The sequence below is a fragment of the Electrona antarctica genome (assembly GCF_951216825.1).
Source record: "Electrona antarctica genome assembly, chromosome: 8".
Classification (NCBI taxonomy): domain Eukaryota; kingdom Metazoa; phylum Chordata; class Actinopteri; order Myctophiformes; family Myctophidae; genus Electrona; species Electrona antarctica.
The window spans coordinates 31,009,668-31,030,181 of record NC_136789.1 but is presented as its reverse complement, the minus strand read 5'-3'; the positions used below and the strand labels follow the sequence as shown (position 1 = coordinate 31,030,181).

General features: G+C 41.4%; 2 protein-coding genes across 3 annotated transcripts in view; one reads left to right on the top strand and one right to left on the bottom strand.

Moving 5' to 3' along the window:
- tbl2 (transducin beta like 2) overlaps nucleotides 1–20,514 on the top strand; it is a 545,946-nt gene that overhangs the window by 193,162 nt on the left and 332,270 nt on the right. The window lies entirely within an intron of this gene.
- LOC306928702 (hatching enzyme 1.2-like) lies at nucleotides 13,521–19,923 on the bottom strand (the record flags this gene model as incomplete). The annotated part of the gene is made up of 6 exons (XM_079508972.1): nucleotides 13,521–13,531; nucleotides 14,765–14,892; nucleotides 15,773–15,854; nucleotides 17,104–17,282; nucleotides 19,474–19,594; nucleotides 19,917–19,923. 6 exons carry the CDS (start codon nucleotides 19,921–19,923, stop codon nucleotides 13,521–13,523), a joined length of 528 nt encoding a protein of 175 aa, XP_079365098.1.

The following is a 20,514-nucleotide window of genomic DNA, read 5'->3' as shown; positions in this document are numbered from 1 at the left end:
GCACAGTACACCTACAGATTTTGTCCAAACATCACGCAAATTGGTACACAGTCTCTCTAGAGCCATTCAACGAAACGGGTCTTTCAGATTTCTCAGACTCCATCCTGATTGGTTAAGATTGGCTTCCAAAGTTCGCAGGAGTTTCAAACAAAATGCATTTTATCCAAATTTCACGCAAATCGGTACACATGCTCTTCATAGTCATGTGATCAAGACGGGTTTGTTTGATTTCTCATAATCCACCCTCATTGGCTACGATTGGCTTCTAAACTTTTGAGGAGTAGCCCGCTTTGTACCCGTTTTGTACAAATCGCCACAACTACTCAACGCACCGATTGTGATGAAACTGTGCATGCATATTCCCACTAGGCTTTGGAAGAAATGCCACTTGACAGTTTTCAAATCAGCCTCATGGTGGCGCTACAACAGGCCAAGCCGCGTCACACACACACGTTTATATTGCTCCAAAACATTTTGCCAAACATCACACACACACACACTCCTATCCTCCTGGTGGAGACCTGTGCCCAGAAGGGCACTTTTTCTAGTTTGTTTCTCACTCATACAAGTATACAGCAACATGTTGCTGTGGCACTCTCTGAAAAGTGTACGTGTTCTATAAAACAATTACCATATCAATTCAATTACAAAGGAGCTTTATTGGCATGAGAAAACATACGTTTACATTGTCAAAGCATGCAAGGGTCAAAATATATTAACAATATACATAAAACAGTTTAAAATATACAGTTGGAGGATTGTGCAGCATTGTGTAAACAGAGCTATACAGGTATAATGCTTTTTTTAAACAAATAGCAGCAATCCTTTGCAGTCCCTTTTGGACAAATAGCAGCATTTTCTTATCAAGAGGATTTTAAATAGTATACAAAAATCACACCCGTGTGAAGTGAGGGGCACTCTTATCATCGTACATCATCATGTCATAAAATAAACACTATTTGTTCAGACACTATGACGTAAAATGTTCACTATGACGTAAAATGTAACTATAGTGGTCTACTTGGTACAGATAGCAGTCCTTAGGGTGGTTGTATTCAATTCGCTAACCTTCTTTTGTCGCAACAGTTCACAAATCTTGCTGCTGTGTTTGTTTGCACAATGTTGTATTTATCAGTATTGGTATGGAGTTGTTTTTTTTTGTCATTGGTCATAGTTTCAAACTCACATCAGGTGTGTGTAATCTGTGGGAAGTATGTGTTGGTATATAAAGAAAGCTCTTTGTTTACCCAGGGTGAATGGACTAAGCTCGAGATGCTTGTTTACAGCCAGACCCTGCTCATAGAACATTTCATGGTAGGGGTTCAATGCCTTGCTCAAGGGCACTTCAGCGGTGGTAATTTTAACGTGCCAGTCCGGGGATTCGAACTGGCGACCTTCCGATAACAAGACCGCTCCGCAAACCGTTCGGCCACCGCTGCCCCAATATCACAACAAGATAATAATAAACTAATAATAATAACAACAATAATAAAGTTAAAATAAAGTCAGTAGTACAGGTAAAGTAAGGCAGGTTAAAATGAAAAATAAACAATCTAGAGTGTACAGAGTATGGAGGAGAATAAATGAGTAGCTGGATAAATACAGTTACAGACCTGTAAGGGTCCATTTAGAACCACCTACAGACCTGTAAGGGTCCATTTAGAACCACCTACAGACCTGTAAGGGTCCATTTAGAACCTGTAAGGGTCCATTTAGAACATACATGGGCAACTGGCGGCCCGGGGGCCACACGCGGCCCCAACCTTCACTTAATGAGGCCCTCAGATTAATTTCGGAATACTGATATGTTATTGATTTCAGCTGTTCCAAACATGCAAACATGACCCGCTTGAATTACTTACAGTCTAAATTAGTAGCTTGCTGAGTAGTATTACAAATAATGTTATTGTCTTTCTTATGTCCAATATATTTGTATTTATAGTTAAAATGACATTTCAGGATCCCAATTAAATATAGCAAAAGAAAATTCAGGATTTCAATTCAATGATAGCAAAAAAAATATTCGATTTGTTGGTTGCAAAGTGCCTCTTGCATCGCAGTGTGTCTTGCATTGCAGTTGCTTGACGCTGGATTCAGCATCTGTAGGGAGAGATTGAAATCATATAGTATGATGGTCAGACCAGCGCTTCATTGAATGTGATTTGGTTTGTCTCTACAGGCACCCAACGTTATCCTATGAATATGCCTAAAGCTTCTCTGAACATGATTTTACAATGTAAATAATTATCGTGGCAATAACATTGCTGAATGTAAGCCTTCACTGTATAGTGACTCGGGAGGCCTTGCATTACTGCATAAAGCCCAAACAGGCCTCTCTCATCCCATCTCCTCTCCCTGCTTCTGGAAAATGACTGTTTCCTGAATACGGTCATTCTGCCTCACATTACCTCATTGGTGGTGTCTATCGACCTGTAGTGTTCCATGTCGATGGTGGCGAAGATGAACCTCGCCTTGGTCAAAAACACCACCGTTTGCCTGTCAGAGGACAGTGGAAAGGAGACGCATTTTAGTCCCTTGAATAGTTTTCATTTAGTTGTAGTCACCTGGAATGTTTTAGTGTTAGTCTAGTTTTAGTCGACTAAATATCATAAGATTTTAGTCGACTAAATCCACAATTGATTTAGTCAACTAAAATGTATTTTGGCTGGCCTTGATGCTGTCATAATGACTGATTTTACACTTGCTGAAAATAGCAGATCTCCAAGCTCACAACGTGTCGCACCACGACGCGTCGTGAGCTTGTAGATCTGCTATTTTCATCATGCAACCAAGTATGACTTAAATATGACTTGTTACTGGATCTCTTGTCCACTAGTCCCTTCCTAACATTTTAGTCTAGTTTTGTTGATGACATTTTGTCTTAGTTTCAGTCATCATCATAGCTTAGTTTTCATTTAGTTTCCATTTAGTTTTCGTCCGTGAAAAAAGGTAGTCGACGAACATTTTTTGTCAAAATATTAGTCGACGGAATCAACACTGAATGACAGGGGCTCCTGCGAGCTGACACAACATATTCAGAGCTAAATGTAAACAAAAAGAAAACATGTGAGAGAAGAGAGGAGGGTCTTACCAGATGGCAGGCATACTCATGCCATTTAGTCCCTGCTTCAGCTCCTGGAGGCTGATGCCCTCTACGTCTCGACAACTCTTTATCAAACTCAGGACCTTAGGGGACAATCAGAATGGGGTTTTTTTAATGCCAGGTACGTATGTTTTGTTGCAGTTGGTGCATTACACTGGATAACAACAGACAGTATTAAGAAATGTTTACAATTATCTTAAAATATGAAGATATACAAAGAATTAACATGTGGTATACCATTTCATATGAAGACACTAGCTTCATTTTTAAAATTGTAATTTTTCTTATTTATTTTTTATGTTAACTTTTAACATTCAGTAGATTTTCTATGGGGGGTTTCTGGCTCAAACAAGTGCTCTGATTTTCCTGTGGAGTGTGATTGTAAGAGCCAGAAAATCCCATATTATGACAATGGGATTTCCCAGCAGCAGATGTCACTGTTTTCACTGTTTTGCCTGTTTTCAATGCAGCTCAAAAGGCTTCACAGACACAGAGAAAACTCCAGCCCACAGAAAACTGTATTTACTTATTTATTATTAGGGACCATGGACAGTTCAATAACCGTCTCTAAATTGGCTGCACAGCTGTAGTATCTGTAGCCCCGGCCTGGACAGGAGATGGCCACGACAGCAGCTAGGCAACCAAGATTACAGCCACGTGAAATATACAAAATACATTTATTTTCAACATAACACAAAGCATTATTTACTTTGTTGATGGCCTTGGTCACTTTGTAGTGATAGCCGTCAATAGGAGAGAAGACCAGCCCGTCGTCAAGCAGGGACTCCACTGCTTGCCTGTTGGAGGACAGTGGGAAAAATGATGCATAATGTTTAGATGGAACATCTCACAGAAAACTGAACAAAACAAACCACAATCTTTACTAAATGGCTTGTGCTGGTGGCTCTTATAGGACACATAGCTCCCTAAGGGACCACACATAATTATTGCTCCAGCATTGTCCATATAGAGCATTCATGGGCAACTGGCGGCCCGGGGGCCCTCACCTTATTAATGTGGCCCTCAGGTGAATATCGGAATACAGTTATATTATTGATTTCAGATAATTACTAGTATTAAAATGTTATTGCCTTTTTTATGTCCAATGTATTTGCATTTGGTTCATAAACTATAACTAAATGCATTTGAAATTAAATACGAATTTAACTTTTCAGGAATCCAATTGAAAAATAGCAAAAATAAATCAGGATTTCAATTCAAATATAGCAAAAAAATAGCTGATCTACAAGCTCAAAGCGTGCCGCACTGCGACGCGTTTTGAGCTTGTAGATCGGCTATTTTTTGCTACGACAGTAATATGCAATGTGGCCCTCTGGAGTGAGTGTGGAACTGTAGTGGCTCTCTCCATCGTCAAAGTTGCCCACCCCTGATATAGAGACAGCTGTACGACAATCCTGATTACAATGTTTCAGTCAGCTGACAATAAACTGGAATAAAATAAAATAAAGTATGACAGTAGAGGATCTTACCTGATAACAGGCAAACTCATGCAACTATATTTCTTCAGGTCCAGAAGACAGATCCCCTCAGAATCTTGAAAGTACATGATCAAACCCAGCACCTTTGGAGAAAAATAAAATAATATATTGTATTGCCTTGTTGTACAGACAAGGAATTTGTCTCTGTGAGATTACATTAAATTAAGATGGTATTATTATATATATATTATTTATATTGTATCCTGAGTGCATTATTTATTTAGTAGGCAGTAGGGACAATGGACAGTTCAATAACTGTCCCAGAATTTGTAGTTAAATTGTATCTGCGGTCCCGGGAGGGTGGTTGGGTACAGCAGAAAAACAAGTTCACGGCCATGTGAAAATAAACAAAGTACATTTCAATAAGATGCAAAACATTACTTTGTTGATGGTCTCTGTGGACGTGTAGTGATACTGGTCTAAAGAACATTACTTTGTTGATGGTGTCTGTGGACGTGTAGTGATACTGGTCTAAAGGACATCACTTTGTTGATGGTCTCTGTGGACGTGTAGTGATACTGGTCTAAAGAACGTTACTTTGTTGATGGTGTCTGTGGACGTGTAGTGATACTGGTCTAAAGAACATTACTTTGTTGATGGTCTCTGTGGACGTGTAGTGATACTGGTCTAAAGAACATCACTTTGTTGATGGTCTCTGTGGACGTGTAGTGATACTGGTCTAAAGAACATCACTTTGTTGATGGTGTCTGTGGACGTGTAGTGATACTGGTCTAAAGAACATTACTTTGTTGATGGTGTCTGTGGACGTGTAGTGATACTGGTCTAAAGAACATTACTTTGTTGATGGTGTTTGTGGACGTGTAGTGATACTGGTCGATGGTGGAATAGATGTATCCCTCGTTGCTCAGGAACTCCACTGCTTCCCTGTCACAGGAAGGTGGAGATGGTGATGCATAATATTTAGTTGTGCTCTCGAATTAAAGGGAACAAAATCAACCACAAGGGTCCTGTGAGCTGACATGACTATACAGTAACTCAGATGTCTTACCAGATGACAGGCAAACTCATGTCCCCCAGTCTCTCCTCCAGCCCCTGAAGGCTGATGCCCTCGACAGCTCGACAGCTCTTTATCACACGCAGCACCTTAGGAGAGAATCACAATTGTTTTTGTATTTTTAATTGCCAGGATGATTCAAAATCCTTACAGTTTTCTGAAAAACCTATGTTTCTATGTCAGTGCTTCTCAACCCTTTTCATGTCAAGGACCCCCAAAAATTATATGTAATTTAATTAGCCACCGACCCACATCTGAAAATATGTTGTTCCAGGGACCCCCAGGAGCAAAGATTTGAGTTAAAAAGAATATACATTCAAAAATGTGTGCCACATTTTCTCGATTTTTCAAAAATATCAGATCTACAAGCTCGTAGTGCGGCACAGATCTGTAGCAATTTTTCAGTAGCTAAAGACAAGTATAACATAATGCTTAAAACACCAAAAGGGGTTCCCGTTCTGAAACATTTACATTATTTCCCCCTCAAATTAAAAAAATAAATATATATATATAATCTTACATTGATGGCGTCTGGTGACATGATGTAGTCGTTGATATCGCCCGTCCATTTGTAGTGATACTCGTCGACGGTGGGGAAGATCAGTCGCCCCATGCTCAGGAACTCCACTGCATCTCTGTAGAACAGAGGGAATATTTAGATTAATTAAAAAATAATAAATACATAAATTAAATAATAATGATAATGTAGGAGAGGAGAGGGTCTTACAGCATGACAGAATAACTCATGCCACTAAGTCTCCGCATCAGGTCCCGGAGGCTGATGCCCTCAGCATCTCCACAGCACTTCACCAAGCGCAGCACCTTCAGACAGACAGAAGCACAATTAAACCATTGTTTTTATTGCCAGACAAGGGAGGTTGGGGCGTTACTCTGGATAACAACAACAACAGTATTCATAAAAAATTGCTGCACTTGGGGTGGATGCTATTTCTATAATATAAAAAATGTATATACAATGTATATACATGGAACCACTCCTATGATTACAGCTAAAGTGCTAAAGTGGTTTCTTGTCTTGGGACAGCTTCATAGTGTCACAGCTGCCATCTAGTGGACGAGTAGATGCTTGCACGGTACATTGATTAAATCCGACGCAAGAAAAACGCAAACAACGCAAGGGACAATGCATGTAGAAAATACCCTTGCGTTTTTTGTGTCCGTTTGACTCCCCCACGCAAGGAACAACACGGACTATGTAGAGGCCTTTAGCCAGACAGCGGGCCGGGGAAAATAATACATTGAAAAGTACATTCAAATATATGCATTTTACCAACCGAGATACTGTACATGATGCAGCATTCGTGATAGAACCTTACAAAATGAATAGCTGCTCTTCAGTACAGTATTGTCAGGAATAGGCCTTACAGAGAAGACAAAACTCTGTAGGCCTACACAGCAAACTAGTATAGGTATTTACTTTACTTGATTTTATTGTATTTCAATGTTTTTGTTTTTTCAATATGCAGTTATACACATGCCTCATGCAATCACTATTGGTTAAAGGACCACTTCACCACTTTTCAACCTATCTTTATATAATTGGTCCTCGCTAATGTTCATGTTAAAATAGCTCAAACACCCGTCCACCAGTGACATCATCGATGTGGAATCCAAGCTAGCCATCGTTCTCACGATGAGAAAAATCTAAATATTGTTTAAAGAAAATCTTAATAAAAAAAAAATCTCCCTAACGATGATGTCACTGGTGGACGGGTTTCTGAACTTCCCACAGCCCTCCTATGAGACACAGACAAGAATAGACTGTGCCATTTTATCACAAACATTAGTGAGGACCAATTATATGAAAATAGGTTGAAAAGTGGTCCTTTAACTCATTAAAACATAGGGAAAGCATCTGATAGATTTTAACCACTTTTTACCATTATTTTATACTTGCTATTATACTGGAGATTCAAAAACAGCAGATCTACAAGATCATAGCGCATCACTTCTTGCCACACCTATGAGGTTGTAGATCTGCTATTTTTGAAAATGTGTGGAAAGCATTTGATTTGTCTTTCTTCATGTTGTGGTTGATGTCTGTGCTCACCTGCTGCTGCTCTGGACTCAGCCTGTTGGCAGACATGACGCTTTCACTTGTGATTCTGAGAAGGAAAGAAATACAAGATGGGTTTGGGTTGTTTTGTTTACCAAATGGGTTTCCAGATTGGTTTGATGGTAACTAATATCTATTAACCAAGTTTTAGAATTCTTCCTTAAGTCAATCTATGTAATATTGATATATTGCCCAATATGGTATACCACACAGAATGGTCATATAGGAATCATATAGGCTATTACACATAATGTGTTTACCTGCATTTAATGATACATTTGTGTTAAAATCCAGTCCTTCCACACACACTAAAGATGGCAGCCCTGTTACACCAATCTGGCTCTGGTTGTTGTTAGTCTATGTTTCCCAATCTGGCTCCCAAAATGTTAAACATTTCCCAAAGCATGAATAATGTTCTCAATGAGATCACACTGAAAATGTAGCCTAATACAGAAAATATTATCCTGTATTATAACTTTAAATGATAATGTAATTTTGTGGGATCTATCTGACAGTAAACAGAAACAATGTATTAGGCCTACTCTTGGCTTCTTTCTTTTTTTTTTAATGCTGTGGCAACTTATCTTATGCCTTTATTTACAGCTGTGGTTCCCAAACTTTTTCACGTCATGGACCCCCAAATTGACACCAATTATCCTGCGGACCCCCATTTGAAAAGAGCCAGGGACCCCCATAAGAGAACATTTGTATGGCTCTAGCAGTGATTCTCAACCCGTTTAATTTCAAGGAACCCCCAGTTTGACATGCATTAGTTTACGGACCCCCCCATTTAATGGCATTTCTATCTCTGGGGACCCCCAATTTATTGTAAAATCAATGTTAATTTAACTCTGAGAGTGTACAAATACGGGTCCATTTGGTTCCATTTGTACACTCTCAGAGTTAGACCCATAGGGTCCATTTGGTTCCTAACTATCATTTAGCTGGGTTACCCCCTGGAACTCCCTCAACGACCCCCTGCAGACCCCACTTTGGGAACCACAGATTTACAGTATATGTCCAAACAGGCCTAGTACGGTTTATAGATATAATGTAAATGTTGTATCTTACCTTGTGCTTTTCAGTGAAAACAAGTTGATCTCTTGTTTGATTCAGGCAGAGCAGAGCAGTCACGCCACCAAGTGAACTAGTCAACTAGTTGATCTCTTGTTTGATTCAGGCAGAGCAGAGCAGTCACACCACCAAGTCAACTAGTCAAGTCAAAGTCAAGTAGGCCAGGAGGAGGCCTAAAACAGTTCTTATGAAGGTTAAGCATCACCTCTGGGACAATCCTCATTGGTCGGTTCATTCAAAGACTTTAGCTAACCCCCCCCCCCCCCACACACACACACACACACACACACACACACACACACACACACACACACACACACACACACACACACACACACACACACACACACACACACACACACACACACACACACACACCATTACCAATACACACACACACACACACACACACACACACACACACACACACACCAACAACATTGAGCTAGCAGTGGTCATGAACCAACTGGGGGATTGCTAAATCCCTTGTTTTAGATTAGGGCCCAGGGGTAACTATAACCACCACCTCTTTTTGATCACTATATTATCCATTATTGTTATACATTGTTGTTATACAGTGTCATGCACTGAAAATAGCAACCCTCAAGAAACCCTTAAACCTATTTTTGACACACCGAACAAAATGTACAATATATTTTTTAAACATAAAAAAAACCCCTCATGGACAACCTGTAATTCTGTATTTTTTGTAAGATGGTGTTCTGTGGTTGGGCAGGGAGGGGGTTTAGGTGCGATGGGGGCCACAGCTCTGGGAAAGAAGCTGGTGTTCTGTGGTTGGGCGTTGGGCAGGGAGGGGGTTTAGGTGTGATGGAGGCCACAGCTCTGGGAAAGAAGATGGTGTTCTGTGGTTGGGCAGGGAGGGGGTTTAGGTGCGATGGAGGCCACAGCTCTGGGAAAGAAGCTGCTCGATGCTTTAACCAGGTGTGAGGTGTTGGAGATCCATCATCAGCTGTTCTGACTGACACTGAACTAACTGTGGTCGCTTCTTCTTCCCAGTTTCCATGCTTCTAATCTCCATGTATGTAGAAGGGGAGGCGCATACATGGTCTCTCTCCTTTAGTCAATATCCATCTCCTTTGTCTGGAGGTGTTGAGGATTAGTGTTGCAGACTGACTCCCACTCAGACATGCAGAAGTTTCACCTGGAAAAGCCAGTAGGCCGTCCGTCTCCTCATCACCTGAAATTAGCCTCCCTATTGTTGTGCTAATTCAATCATGGAGTTGGAGGCGTGATTAGATGTGGTTTTTTGTCTTGACCACAAAGGATAAGAATGTTATTTACTATTTAGATAGCGTTGTTTTGACAGATGTGAGTTTCACCTGGCAGTATGTCCCAAGTTCCTTTGAGGCACTCAAAATTCTCCATTATCTACTCGCTGCTTGTTAAGGATATGGCTCCATGCTCCATGTGCACATTGTGAAATTCATTTTTGGACAGACAAGAACATTTTCAAAGCAAAGCACTTGCCCTAACTAAATGGTATGAATGTACTTTAACCCATTCTGTACGGGAACCCCTGTTTATTATTTTAAACTTTATCTATTGGAAAATAGCAGATCTACAAGCTCATAGCTATGAGCTTCAATTCATTGAGGGCTTATGGTAGGGGAAATAGCCAATAAGAAGTTTTTGCACAAAAAAACACCTGGCCCTCTTTGGTGGGGACGTAACGACTACAAAGAAAGGTAAGAAAGGTAAAAACGCCTTCTAGCATGGAATTCTCCTTTAAGGTTTATTCCAGGACGTGTGGCAGTTCCCAGATAGTTAAGACAGTGTGTTATCGAGGCTATGGACATGACACCCAGTAGCTGATCATCCTCACCAAACATGATGTACAGGAAAGAAATGGGTGGGTGGAGATCATTGCATTACAACCACACACACAATGTGTATGCAGATGTAAACCAGCCACACCTCTGGCACATCTGCATACACATGCAGATGTGCTTTTGGTTGATTGATTGATTGAAATATGTATTAACAGTTTGCAGAATTACAGTACATTTCAAGCACAAACTCAATACAAAGACTGTTAACTGTGAGTGGACGACCCAATTAAGCATTACACTTGTTTACAAGAGGGTCCACCTTGTTCAATTCATCAAAACATTTAGAGACCTACAAATAGACACAGTCAAAGAACAGAACAGGAATTAATCATAATGTATATACACAGCCCCCCCCCCACACACACACACTCACACAGGTGTGTATGAAGTGGAAACCGAGCTACACTTCCTAACCATCTGTCCATTGTACCAAGACATCAGAGACACATACTTCCCACAGATTACAACCACACACAGAGATTTTGAAAACATGACCAATGACAAAAAACTCCCATATCTGCTGGGCGAAGTACAACAATGTGCAAACACAGCAGCAAGATTCGTGAGTTGCTGTGATTGGAGAAGGATATCAAACGGAACACAACCACCCTAAATACTAATCATTGTGTATATTCCTGCACTATACCTGCATCCAGTGATCTTGGTAGGCTATAGAAATTGATCTATTGAAGATTCTGACTTTCAAATGTACATATTTTTTGTTTTGATTGTATTGCTGTATTGTTGTATTGTGCTTTCTGCTTTGGCAATGTAAACGTATGTTTTCTCATGCCAATAAAGCCCTTTGAATTGAATTTTATGCAGATGTGAACTGGCACCTGGCCCGTGGCTCACAAAAACAGGTTTAGACCGGGTCTAAAGCTTGTTTATCACTACCAGTAGAATGCTCTCTCTATCTCCACACACACACACGCACGCACGCACGCACGCACGCACACACGCACACACACACGCACACACAGCAACACGAATTGCCTTGCATTGTGGTCTGATTTGAGTAACTGAACAGTTTAAAGCTACAGTGTTGGACTAAATAAAACATTATTTTTAACCAAATTTGTAGTGTATGTTAAAACAAGATATCTAGTACAGGCCCTGGTGTTGTGCAGGTTTTGATTTCTTAGGAATTTCAACTCAAATGAGTCTATGATCTATCGAAGAAAACAAACAATTACAAAATAAACATGCTAGTCCCCCTTGTAACCCCACGTCTGTGGTTCAAAATCCCACCCTTAATAATAGAAGTGAACCACCAACATTCACCTGGAAGCCTTTGATGAATTGAACATGGTGGACCCTATTGGAAACAAGTGTAATGCTTAATTGGGTTGTCCACTCACAGTTAACAGTCTTTGTATTGAGTTTGTGCTTGAAATGTACTGTAATTCTGCAAACTGTTAATACATTTTTCAATCAATCAATCAAAAAAGCCTCAAGCAGTCCCTTTTTACCTCCATTATGATGAATTCCTGTACTGTTCTTTGTCTATATAGAAGTGTCTATTTGTACGTCTCTTAATGTTTTGATGAATTGAACATGGTGGACCCTGTTGTAAACAAGTGTAATGCTTAATTGGGTCGTCCACTCACAGTTAACAGCCTTTGTATTGAGTTTGTGCTTGAAATGTACTGTAATTCTGCAAACTGTTAATACAATTTTCAATCAATCAAAAACTAAATGCGGTGCTATGTAGCTTCAGACATTGATGCAGTTACCTCTTACCGCCAGGAGAGGGAGACAACAGACAACAAAACGTAATAGACTGTAGCTTCAAACCCCCTGAGAAATGCTTTAAAACTACAGTATGTTCTGTTGTGGACTGTACTGTTCTGCTTACGTGAGAGATCAAAGTAAAAGTTATTGTGGAGAACCTGTATGGAACTGAGTTTATTCTATACCCACGTCACTTACATTATTATAGGAAAAACCCAATGGAGTGAGTCACAATGCAAGAAATGGAGACGACAGCCAGTTGTATGAGTTTTCAAATGCTTATATTGAGGAGATAGAATGGAGTTACAGAAAGCAGAGATAGTAGGCTACATGTCTCCTACTGATGACCAGATGGTTGATTATAATACAACCTTATCAGAATACCCATTGCCAGACCCCATGCCAAAGGTTTACATGGTTGAGAGCAGTGGCCTCTACCGGCCGGGAGATTTCTTCACGATGAGTCTTTCCTTCCAGACGATGCCCTTCCTGTTTTTATTTATTGTTATGCCTACTGTAGCCTACAGCACTTTTGGTCGACTATGTTGCTTATAAATGTGCTTTATAAGTAAAGTTGAATTGGATTGGAACATTCTGACCCACAAGGCTATTCACCTTATCAAACATTGTAATTACATTCTGTGGGTAAAGACCGGGACAGATGGTGGATTGGGAACCATAATAGAGACAGAGAAATATGGGAAAGGGCACCTAGGATGGTAAACACAAGGCATTCTGTCTAATAAACTATTCAATCAAAGTGTTATCTAAAATGTCTGTTAGGTTTAAAAACAGGGTCAACTATCTGAGGGAGGGCGAAATCCATTTCACCCGACCGCCCGGTCGGTCGGTAGTCCGACGCGGCGGTCGGTAAGTCCGACGCGGCGGTCGGGTCGGGTCAAATGGATTTCGCCCTTACTGGACTATCTGCTGTGCCGAGAGCACAGGGCTGTTAAGAGAGCAGTTCAGAGCTTTACAATGATATGACTATGGGCTGCTAAGGGTAAATATAACGGTAGATGGAACATTAAATCATTCATAAACAAGTAAACAAAATATTTCAGTAGGTTGTTCAGTAGGACAGCATGGTAGGTTGCTCAATAGGACAGCATGGTAGGTTGTTCAGTAGACTTCATGGTAGGTTGTTCAGTAGGACAGCAAGGTAGGTTCAAGGACTGTCTAAAGAGGACGAGACGCGAAGACCGTATGGGCGACGCCATGTTGCTCCATGGTGCTCCATGGAAGGAAAGAAACATGTGCAGTTGAGACCAGGAAGTTGTACATGCACAAATTTGGGCATGTACAACTGCGCATGTTTCTTTCCTTCCATGGAGCACCATGGAGCAACATGGCGTCGCCCGTACGGTCTTCGCGTCTCGTCCTCTTTAGACAGTCCTTGGGTAGGTTGTTCAGTTGAGGAAGAAGGAAGTCTTCAGGTTGCTTCTGATAGACAGGTCCACTAGCCTGTCAACAAAGATATACTTTCGTTCAAAATTTGTGGAGATTAGCAAAACTATATATTTTGTAATCTTCAGAACATGGGGAATCCAAAAAAATATGTTTGCTGTGATGTAATAAAAGCCACAGTGATAAGTGACTCACTGCTCACCCCAGCACCTCCCTTTTTGAGGGGCGCCCATATACAGCTTTTGTCCTCACATGTCTCAAGATTTGCCATCATGAAAGTGGAATTCAGGTCAAATGTCCACTAAAGTTTAGTGGACATTTGACCTGAATTCCACTTGAGTGTGGGGACAAGGTTTAGTGACTAAACCTTGTCCCCACACGTCTCAATATTTGTCATTGACAATGAAAGGTCAACATTAGGTCAAAATTCTGCCAAATATGAAGTAAAACATTGACATTGAAGGAAAATGTACGTCATATGTTGACGAGCAAATCGGCTAACCAATCACATGCCGATGGGAGAGCTTGGCCAATAAGGGCCTTAAGCGCTTGGCCAGAAGATATAGCAAAGCTCTACTGATTGGCCAGTAGGAGATGATGCACAATGATGTACGATGACAACAACTAACCGACATCACCTAAAAGGTGAGTAGGCTATCAGGTGAGTATGCGTGGGCCTTAAGACTAAGACTAAATGACTAAGTAAGATATTGATATTTAGTAAACTAAGACGAGACTAAAGCCTGAACCACACCAATGATTTGCCATGCAACTCATTCCAGATGACTAAAATAGAAGTGAAAGGTTATTCAAAAGACTGACTAAATCAGAATTAGCTGTAAAAATTAACACAGATCATTATTATTATTATTATCATTATTATTATTATTATTATTATTATTATTATTATTATTATTATTATTAGTAGTAGTAGTTTTTTATTTTGTTTTTTTGACATTGTCCTCTGCTTTTCTCTTGGCACCCCCTGGTGGCCATGTGACTCACTGCAGTAGAGCCTGTTGACACGGCTGATGTCGTTGCTGCTCATTTCTGTGGCGCCCCCTACTCGGACTCTGGCGTCTGGCTTAGCAACGATGGTAGGGAGCCGTCCCCGCTGTATGGAGAAAGCATAACTGGCACACACACACGCACACGCACACGCACGCACACGCACACGCACACGCACACACACACACACACACACACACACACACACACACACACTGGTATTTATACCAGTAAGACGCCTGAGGGCGAGAAGTGACCTCGCCCTGGTCGCGTGCACGCATCCGCCTGGGTGACAGCAGACGCTGGCGCCTTGGCATGGGGGTGGAATGAATTCTGTACTGGCTATATATGGAGCATGTCTTGAGTGTACAGGGTTTGATGAGGTCAGATCAACATATGGAATGTCAGCACAGGTCAGCTCCATATATGGAGATCTAAGGGTGGTAGCAGGGACATTCTGGTCATTCTGTACAGGGGTTGATGAGGGTTTGCCTTAATTTCCGGGCCTGTTGAGAACTCTAGTTTTCGCCGGCTGCCAGGCGCAGCTGCACTAATAACTTTGGGGCAGGCCCGTCTAGAGTTTGAATGGACAGGTATCAGTCAAAAGGGAGAGGAAGGATGGATGGGGAACGATCAACATATGGAATTAACAGGTTCTGACATATATCCATATATGGAGATCTAAGGGTTTGAGGTTTGATGTCAGATGTCGAGTTGCTAGCCAATATTGATGACATCAGGGATCTCCATATATGGGCTTAATTGCGACAGCAGATCACATTTACTATACAGATGTCATAGTGATGTCACGGGGCACCATATATGGGGGCCTTCCCATGTATGGGGATAACTATAAAAAAAAATTCAACAGCATTCAAAATAGCCAAAATATTGCTGATCTAGCTCCTTCTGAGCGCGTGTTTGCACACACACACGCACGCACGCACGCACGCACGCACGCACGCACGCACGCACGCACGCACGCACGCACGCACGCACACTCACCTGCCGTAGTGCATAACAGAGTTGTAGTCGTAGGGTGTGCAGAGGTTGTTGGTAGCCACCTTACGGAAGTTGTGCTCCTTTCCTGTAGAGAAGCAGAGCCGACCAATCAGAACACAGAGCATCTACCACCAGAACCAATCACAACACAGAGCACCTACCACCAGAACCAATCAGAACACAGAGCACCTACCACCAGAACCAATCAGAACACAGATCCATCTCATTATAAACGAACAATCAGACGATGACATATTCATACAAAGTATATAATAGATTGTTTGTATCCACAACATGGACAAAATGTCTAAATGAATTAATGAATTAATTATTTTATTTATTTAATAAGACAAACATGCAGGACAAATTTAAAGAATGGGGTTATTCCAATACCCAAATTGACAATGCGTGAATTAAAAGTACGCACCATTTTGTGGAAGCAAACCACCCTGTATCCTCTCTACACTACATAGGCATAGAAAAAGTGTCTGTACCTAGAAGGAGATTGAGATCAGCTTCTGCCAAAACGCAAAGCTTTTTGGATTCAGTCCTTAAAAAAAAATCTCCTTTTGGTCTTAATATAGACTTTGACCTCAAATATATTTTGTAAAAACAAAATACATTTAAAATATGTTTGTACATATAATATTTAAACTTTTTATCATTAATACCCCTTTTTTAATGTGACTGCCTTTTTTCCCCTTTTCACCTGCAGGTGGCCTACTTATATACTCCAGGCTCAATCAATTGTAACTAGGGGCATTTAGGTCTACATTCAGGACATTTATTTAACCCACATATATCTTTGAATATTGTTTTTCTATATATCTGATTATATTGAATGTATTTAATTTTGTAGTATATATTTTACTGTTATATGGCTCTTCGTTTCATAACTGTATATCTGCTGGATTTCTCAGATGTATTTAATGGTCTCTCTGACAAGCAAGTGATATTCCAGAGCCTCCTCCTGTACTTGAACTTGAGACATCACATGACCTTGATCCCTACTTCTCATAGCACAGGGACTATGGTCTTATTTAACCTGTGTTTCCCTAACCCCTTCTGATTGGTTGCATGACTCTCTGGCACCATATTTAAGTGTGAACCATTTTGTGCTCTGTATTCCCTGATGAAGGCTTAACCTCTCCAAGTTCTCTCCCGTGGGCCAGCGCCGCTAAAAAGGATTTTGGTGTGCGTTAGCACCATTGATCCCAGACTAACATAGAGGTAGTTAAATGGTATTGATCCCAGGCTAGTTTAGAGGTAGCCTCGGAAACCCAGACGTTTTATTTCCTAGTTTAGAGGTAATAATGGAATTGATCTCTGGTTACCTTTAAGGATGTTCCCGGTGACAATGGTGACGTGTTTGTCTCTGTCGGATCGGTTCTGTTCGTGTGTGAAGCCCAGAGCGTGGAGAACCTCGTGCTGGATGGTACCGTGGTGCAGGCAGCCCCTGCTCTTTAGAGAGATCAGCTGACCGCCTCCCTGACGGCCATGGTATGACCAGCACCTATACAGTGGGGTGCATACGTTGGTTAGACATACTAACACTCAGCATTACTCAGCATTAGTCCGACAACACCATCGCTCATGACAGGTAACAACTAACACGTGGCCAGTTAAACTCAACCGTGACTCCTGACATGTGTATATAGCAGGTTAAAACTAACCCGTGGCAGGTCAAAACTAACCTTGATGACAGGTTAAAACTAACCTCACAGGAAGGTTAGTTTGCAACCGTTTTCGGTTTGTGTTTTGGATAGGATAAATGCCTGTCGGACTGTTAAAACCCTTAGAGCCCCGATGACGGAATTGACGGATTTAATCATTAATCTCACATATAAATTTATAATTAACATATTATACCAAATCACAGATAATTAACTAAATGTCTGTCTGTATTTTTCTCTCAGAAACCGTAAAGGGCTACAGTTACAACACTTCATGGCGGAGGGGAGATTCATAATAATTATTACAATGAATCACATTAAATCGCATTACCCACACTGTACATAATTTGGTGTTCATATATTTGAACGGGTAAGGACTAGTGTATTGTCATTAGATTAAATTTGCCCAGCCAATTACATGACGGGGGGCTAGACATGGAGTGTGAGAGACATGTGATTGTGAGACATATAGTGACATGGAGCATGTGAGGGTGAGAGATGGCAATAGGCCTATATACATTTTAAAATATGGAGTACACATGTTTAATCCAGATCAGCACCAATCAACACATTTCCGTGGGACGCTAATGCAGCTCAGAGTGTCTTTGAAAGCTCTTTGCAATAGAGACGTTCTATTTGCAAGAGACAATTTGGTACCAGCAGGTGAATGAGAGAAGCCACTGAATTCAAGAAACCCTGAATACCCTCATCATCAAAATACTAAAAAGGTACACAATCTACTATCAATGGGCCTCATGCGCCAACCGTTCATCATCATTAGGCAGATTTATTTTTTGAAACAATATTTTTTTACAAAAATGTTTAGATTTTCATTATCGTGAGAACGATGGCTTCCATTTTCGCATTGCAACTTTTCAGGACTAGAAAGCCTGCAGTTTCTATTAGCTTGTATTCCCCATCGATGATGTCACTGGAATACGGTTTCTGAACTGCCCCTCCTATGAGACACAGACCGAGTAGAAAAAAATTGCGCCATTTTTTCATGATTGTTAGTGAGGACCTATACTCCTATAGTATATGAAGATAGGTTGAAAAGTGGTGAAGTGGTCCTTAATAAATTCTTAAGAGGAAATTTGTTCTTAGACCCACTTAGTTTTGGGATCCCTCAATATTTTCTTACCTGTGATTTGTTCGTAGGTAAGAACAGAATCTACGCACACTGTGGAGCACTCTTAGGGTGCCTTTTTTGTTCTTAAAGGGGAATACCACGGATTTTCAACATTTGACTATGTCATTAACATACCTTAGAGTTGTTGTGTGGAAATAATACAAAAGTCCCCCCATTCTGTGATTGCTAGAACTGTATGTTAATGATTTTTTTCAGACCTACAGTTCTAGGAAACAGTAAAATGTTGAAAATGAGTGGAATGCCCCTTTAAGTGCAATCTGAAAACATAAAGGGAAAACAGCGCCCTCTGCATGATGCTCAAAGTTTGGTCTGAGGACCTCAAGGGGTCCTTGAGGAGGTTCCAGGCAGTCCACAGCAAAATATGGAACATTTTACGACTTTAATCCCACTTTGAAAATAGACAATCTACAAGCTCACAAACGTGTCCCATTACTGCCCATTTTGAGCTTGTAGATCGGCTATTTTCGAAACATTTTGATAAATCTTCAAAACATTTCCCCAGCAGAAAATATTTTCATATGGGGGTCTGCAGAATGCATGTCAATTTGGGGGTCCTTGACATGAAAATGTTTGAGAACCACTGGTTTAGAATTTACAACCCAACCCAAACAAACGCACCATACCCACAGCCCCCACCCCACCCACCATCATCCCCCCCCCCCCCCCCATACACCCCCACCCACACGTGTGCGCGCACGCGCGTGTGTGTGTGTGTGTGTGTGTGTGTGTGTGCGTGCGTGCGTGCGTGCGTGCGTGCGTGCGTGCGTGCGTGCGTGCGTGCGTGCGTGCGTGCGTGCGTGCGTGCGTGCGTGCGTGCGTGCGTGCGTGCGTGCGTGCGTGCGTGCGTGCGTGCGTGCGTGCGTGCGTGTGTGTGTACTAACCCATTCCCAGAGTAGAAGTATAGATAGCTTGTATGCCTCCTCCTCCTCCACACAAAACGGATGCATGTGGATCGATGGAAGCTGACCAGCCCATGGATGATGATGTTCTTCTCCCGAATGCCTGCAAAGGGAGACAATAATTATAGCCTCCTGCGTGTTACCGGCTGATACTGACAATAAGCCACCCCTGACCTACTTCTTCACCTTTATTCACGGCTAATAACTAAAGTGTCGCTGATCGCAGTTACAAAATGTATGTTTCGGGTTAATTAAAATAAGATCGTGGGACACTTAAGGCGTCTTTTTCCTTCCAGTTCACGACCCGGGAAGGTCTTGCCTTCAAAATAACAGTATGCACTGAAAAAACGTTACAAGGGCTAAACGCAGCAGGACATATATCTGTCAGTCAATGAGTTAAGTGAAGGCATATAAGGCTCATTAGCCATGCATGGATCATTTTAATAATCTTGTCAATCAATCACTCAATCAATCAATCAATCAATCAATCAATCAATCAATCAATCAATCAATCAATCAATCAATCAGAACGTACTGTATCTATTAGAGAGGTATACAGGGATGTACACGTTGCCGTTTCTTGCCGCTGGCCACAGACATCCCTTCCGTGTGCACGGATGTGCGTTCCTGCTGTTTGACATGGCGATGTCACCAAACATGATATGAGGGCCACCTCTGGTACGACCTACACACATTCACACGCACGCACGCACGCACGCACGCACGCACGCACGCACGCACGCACGCACGCACGCACGCACGCACGCACGCACGCACACACACACACACACACACACACACACACACACAACATGATATAGACAGTGATATACACACCACACACAACACATTAAGCAGCCATGTTGTCTCCTTAAGCAGTCATAAATAGTATTATTAATATAGCACTTGTATCATCATTCGGTCATTCACACACCAATGGTGGAGGAAACCATGCAAGGCACCAACCTGCACATCGGGAGAGAATGGGGGTTCAGAGTCTTGTTCAAGAACACTTTGACACTT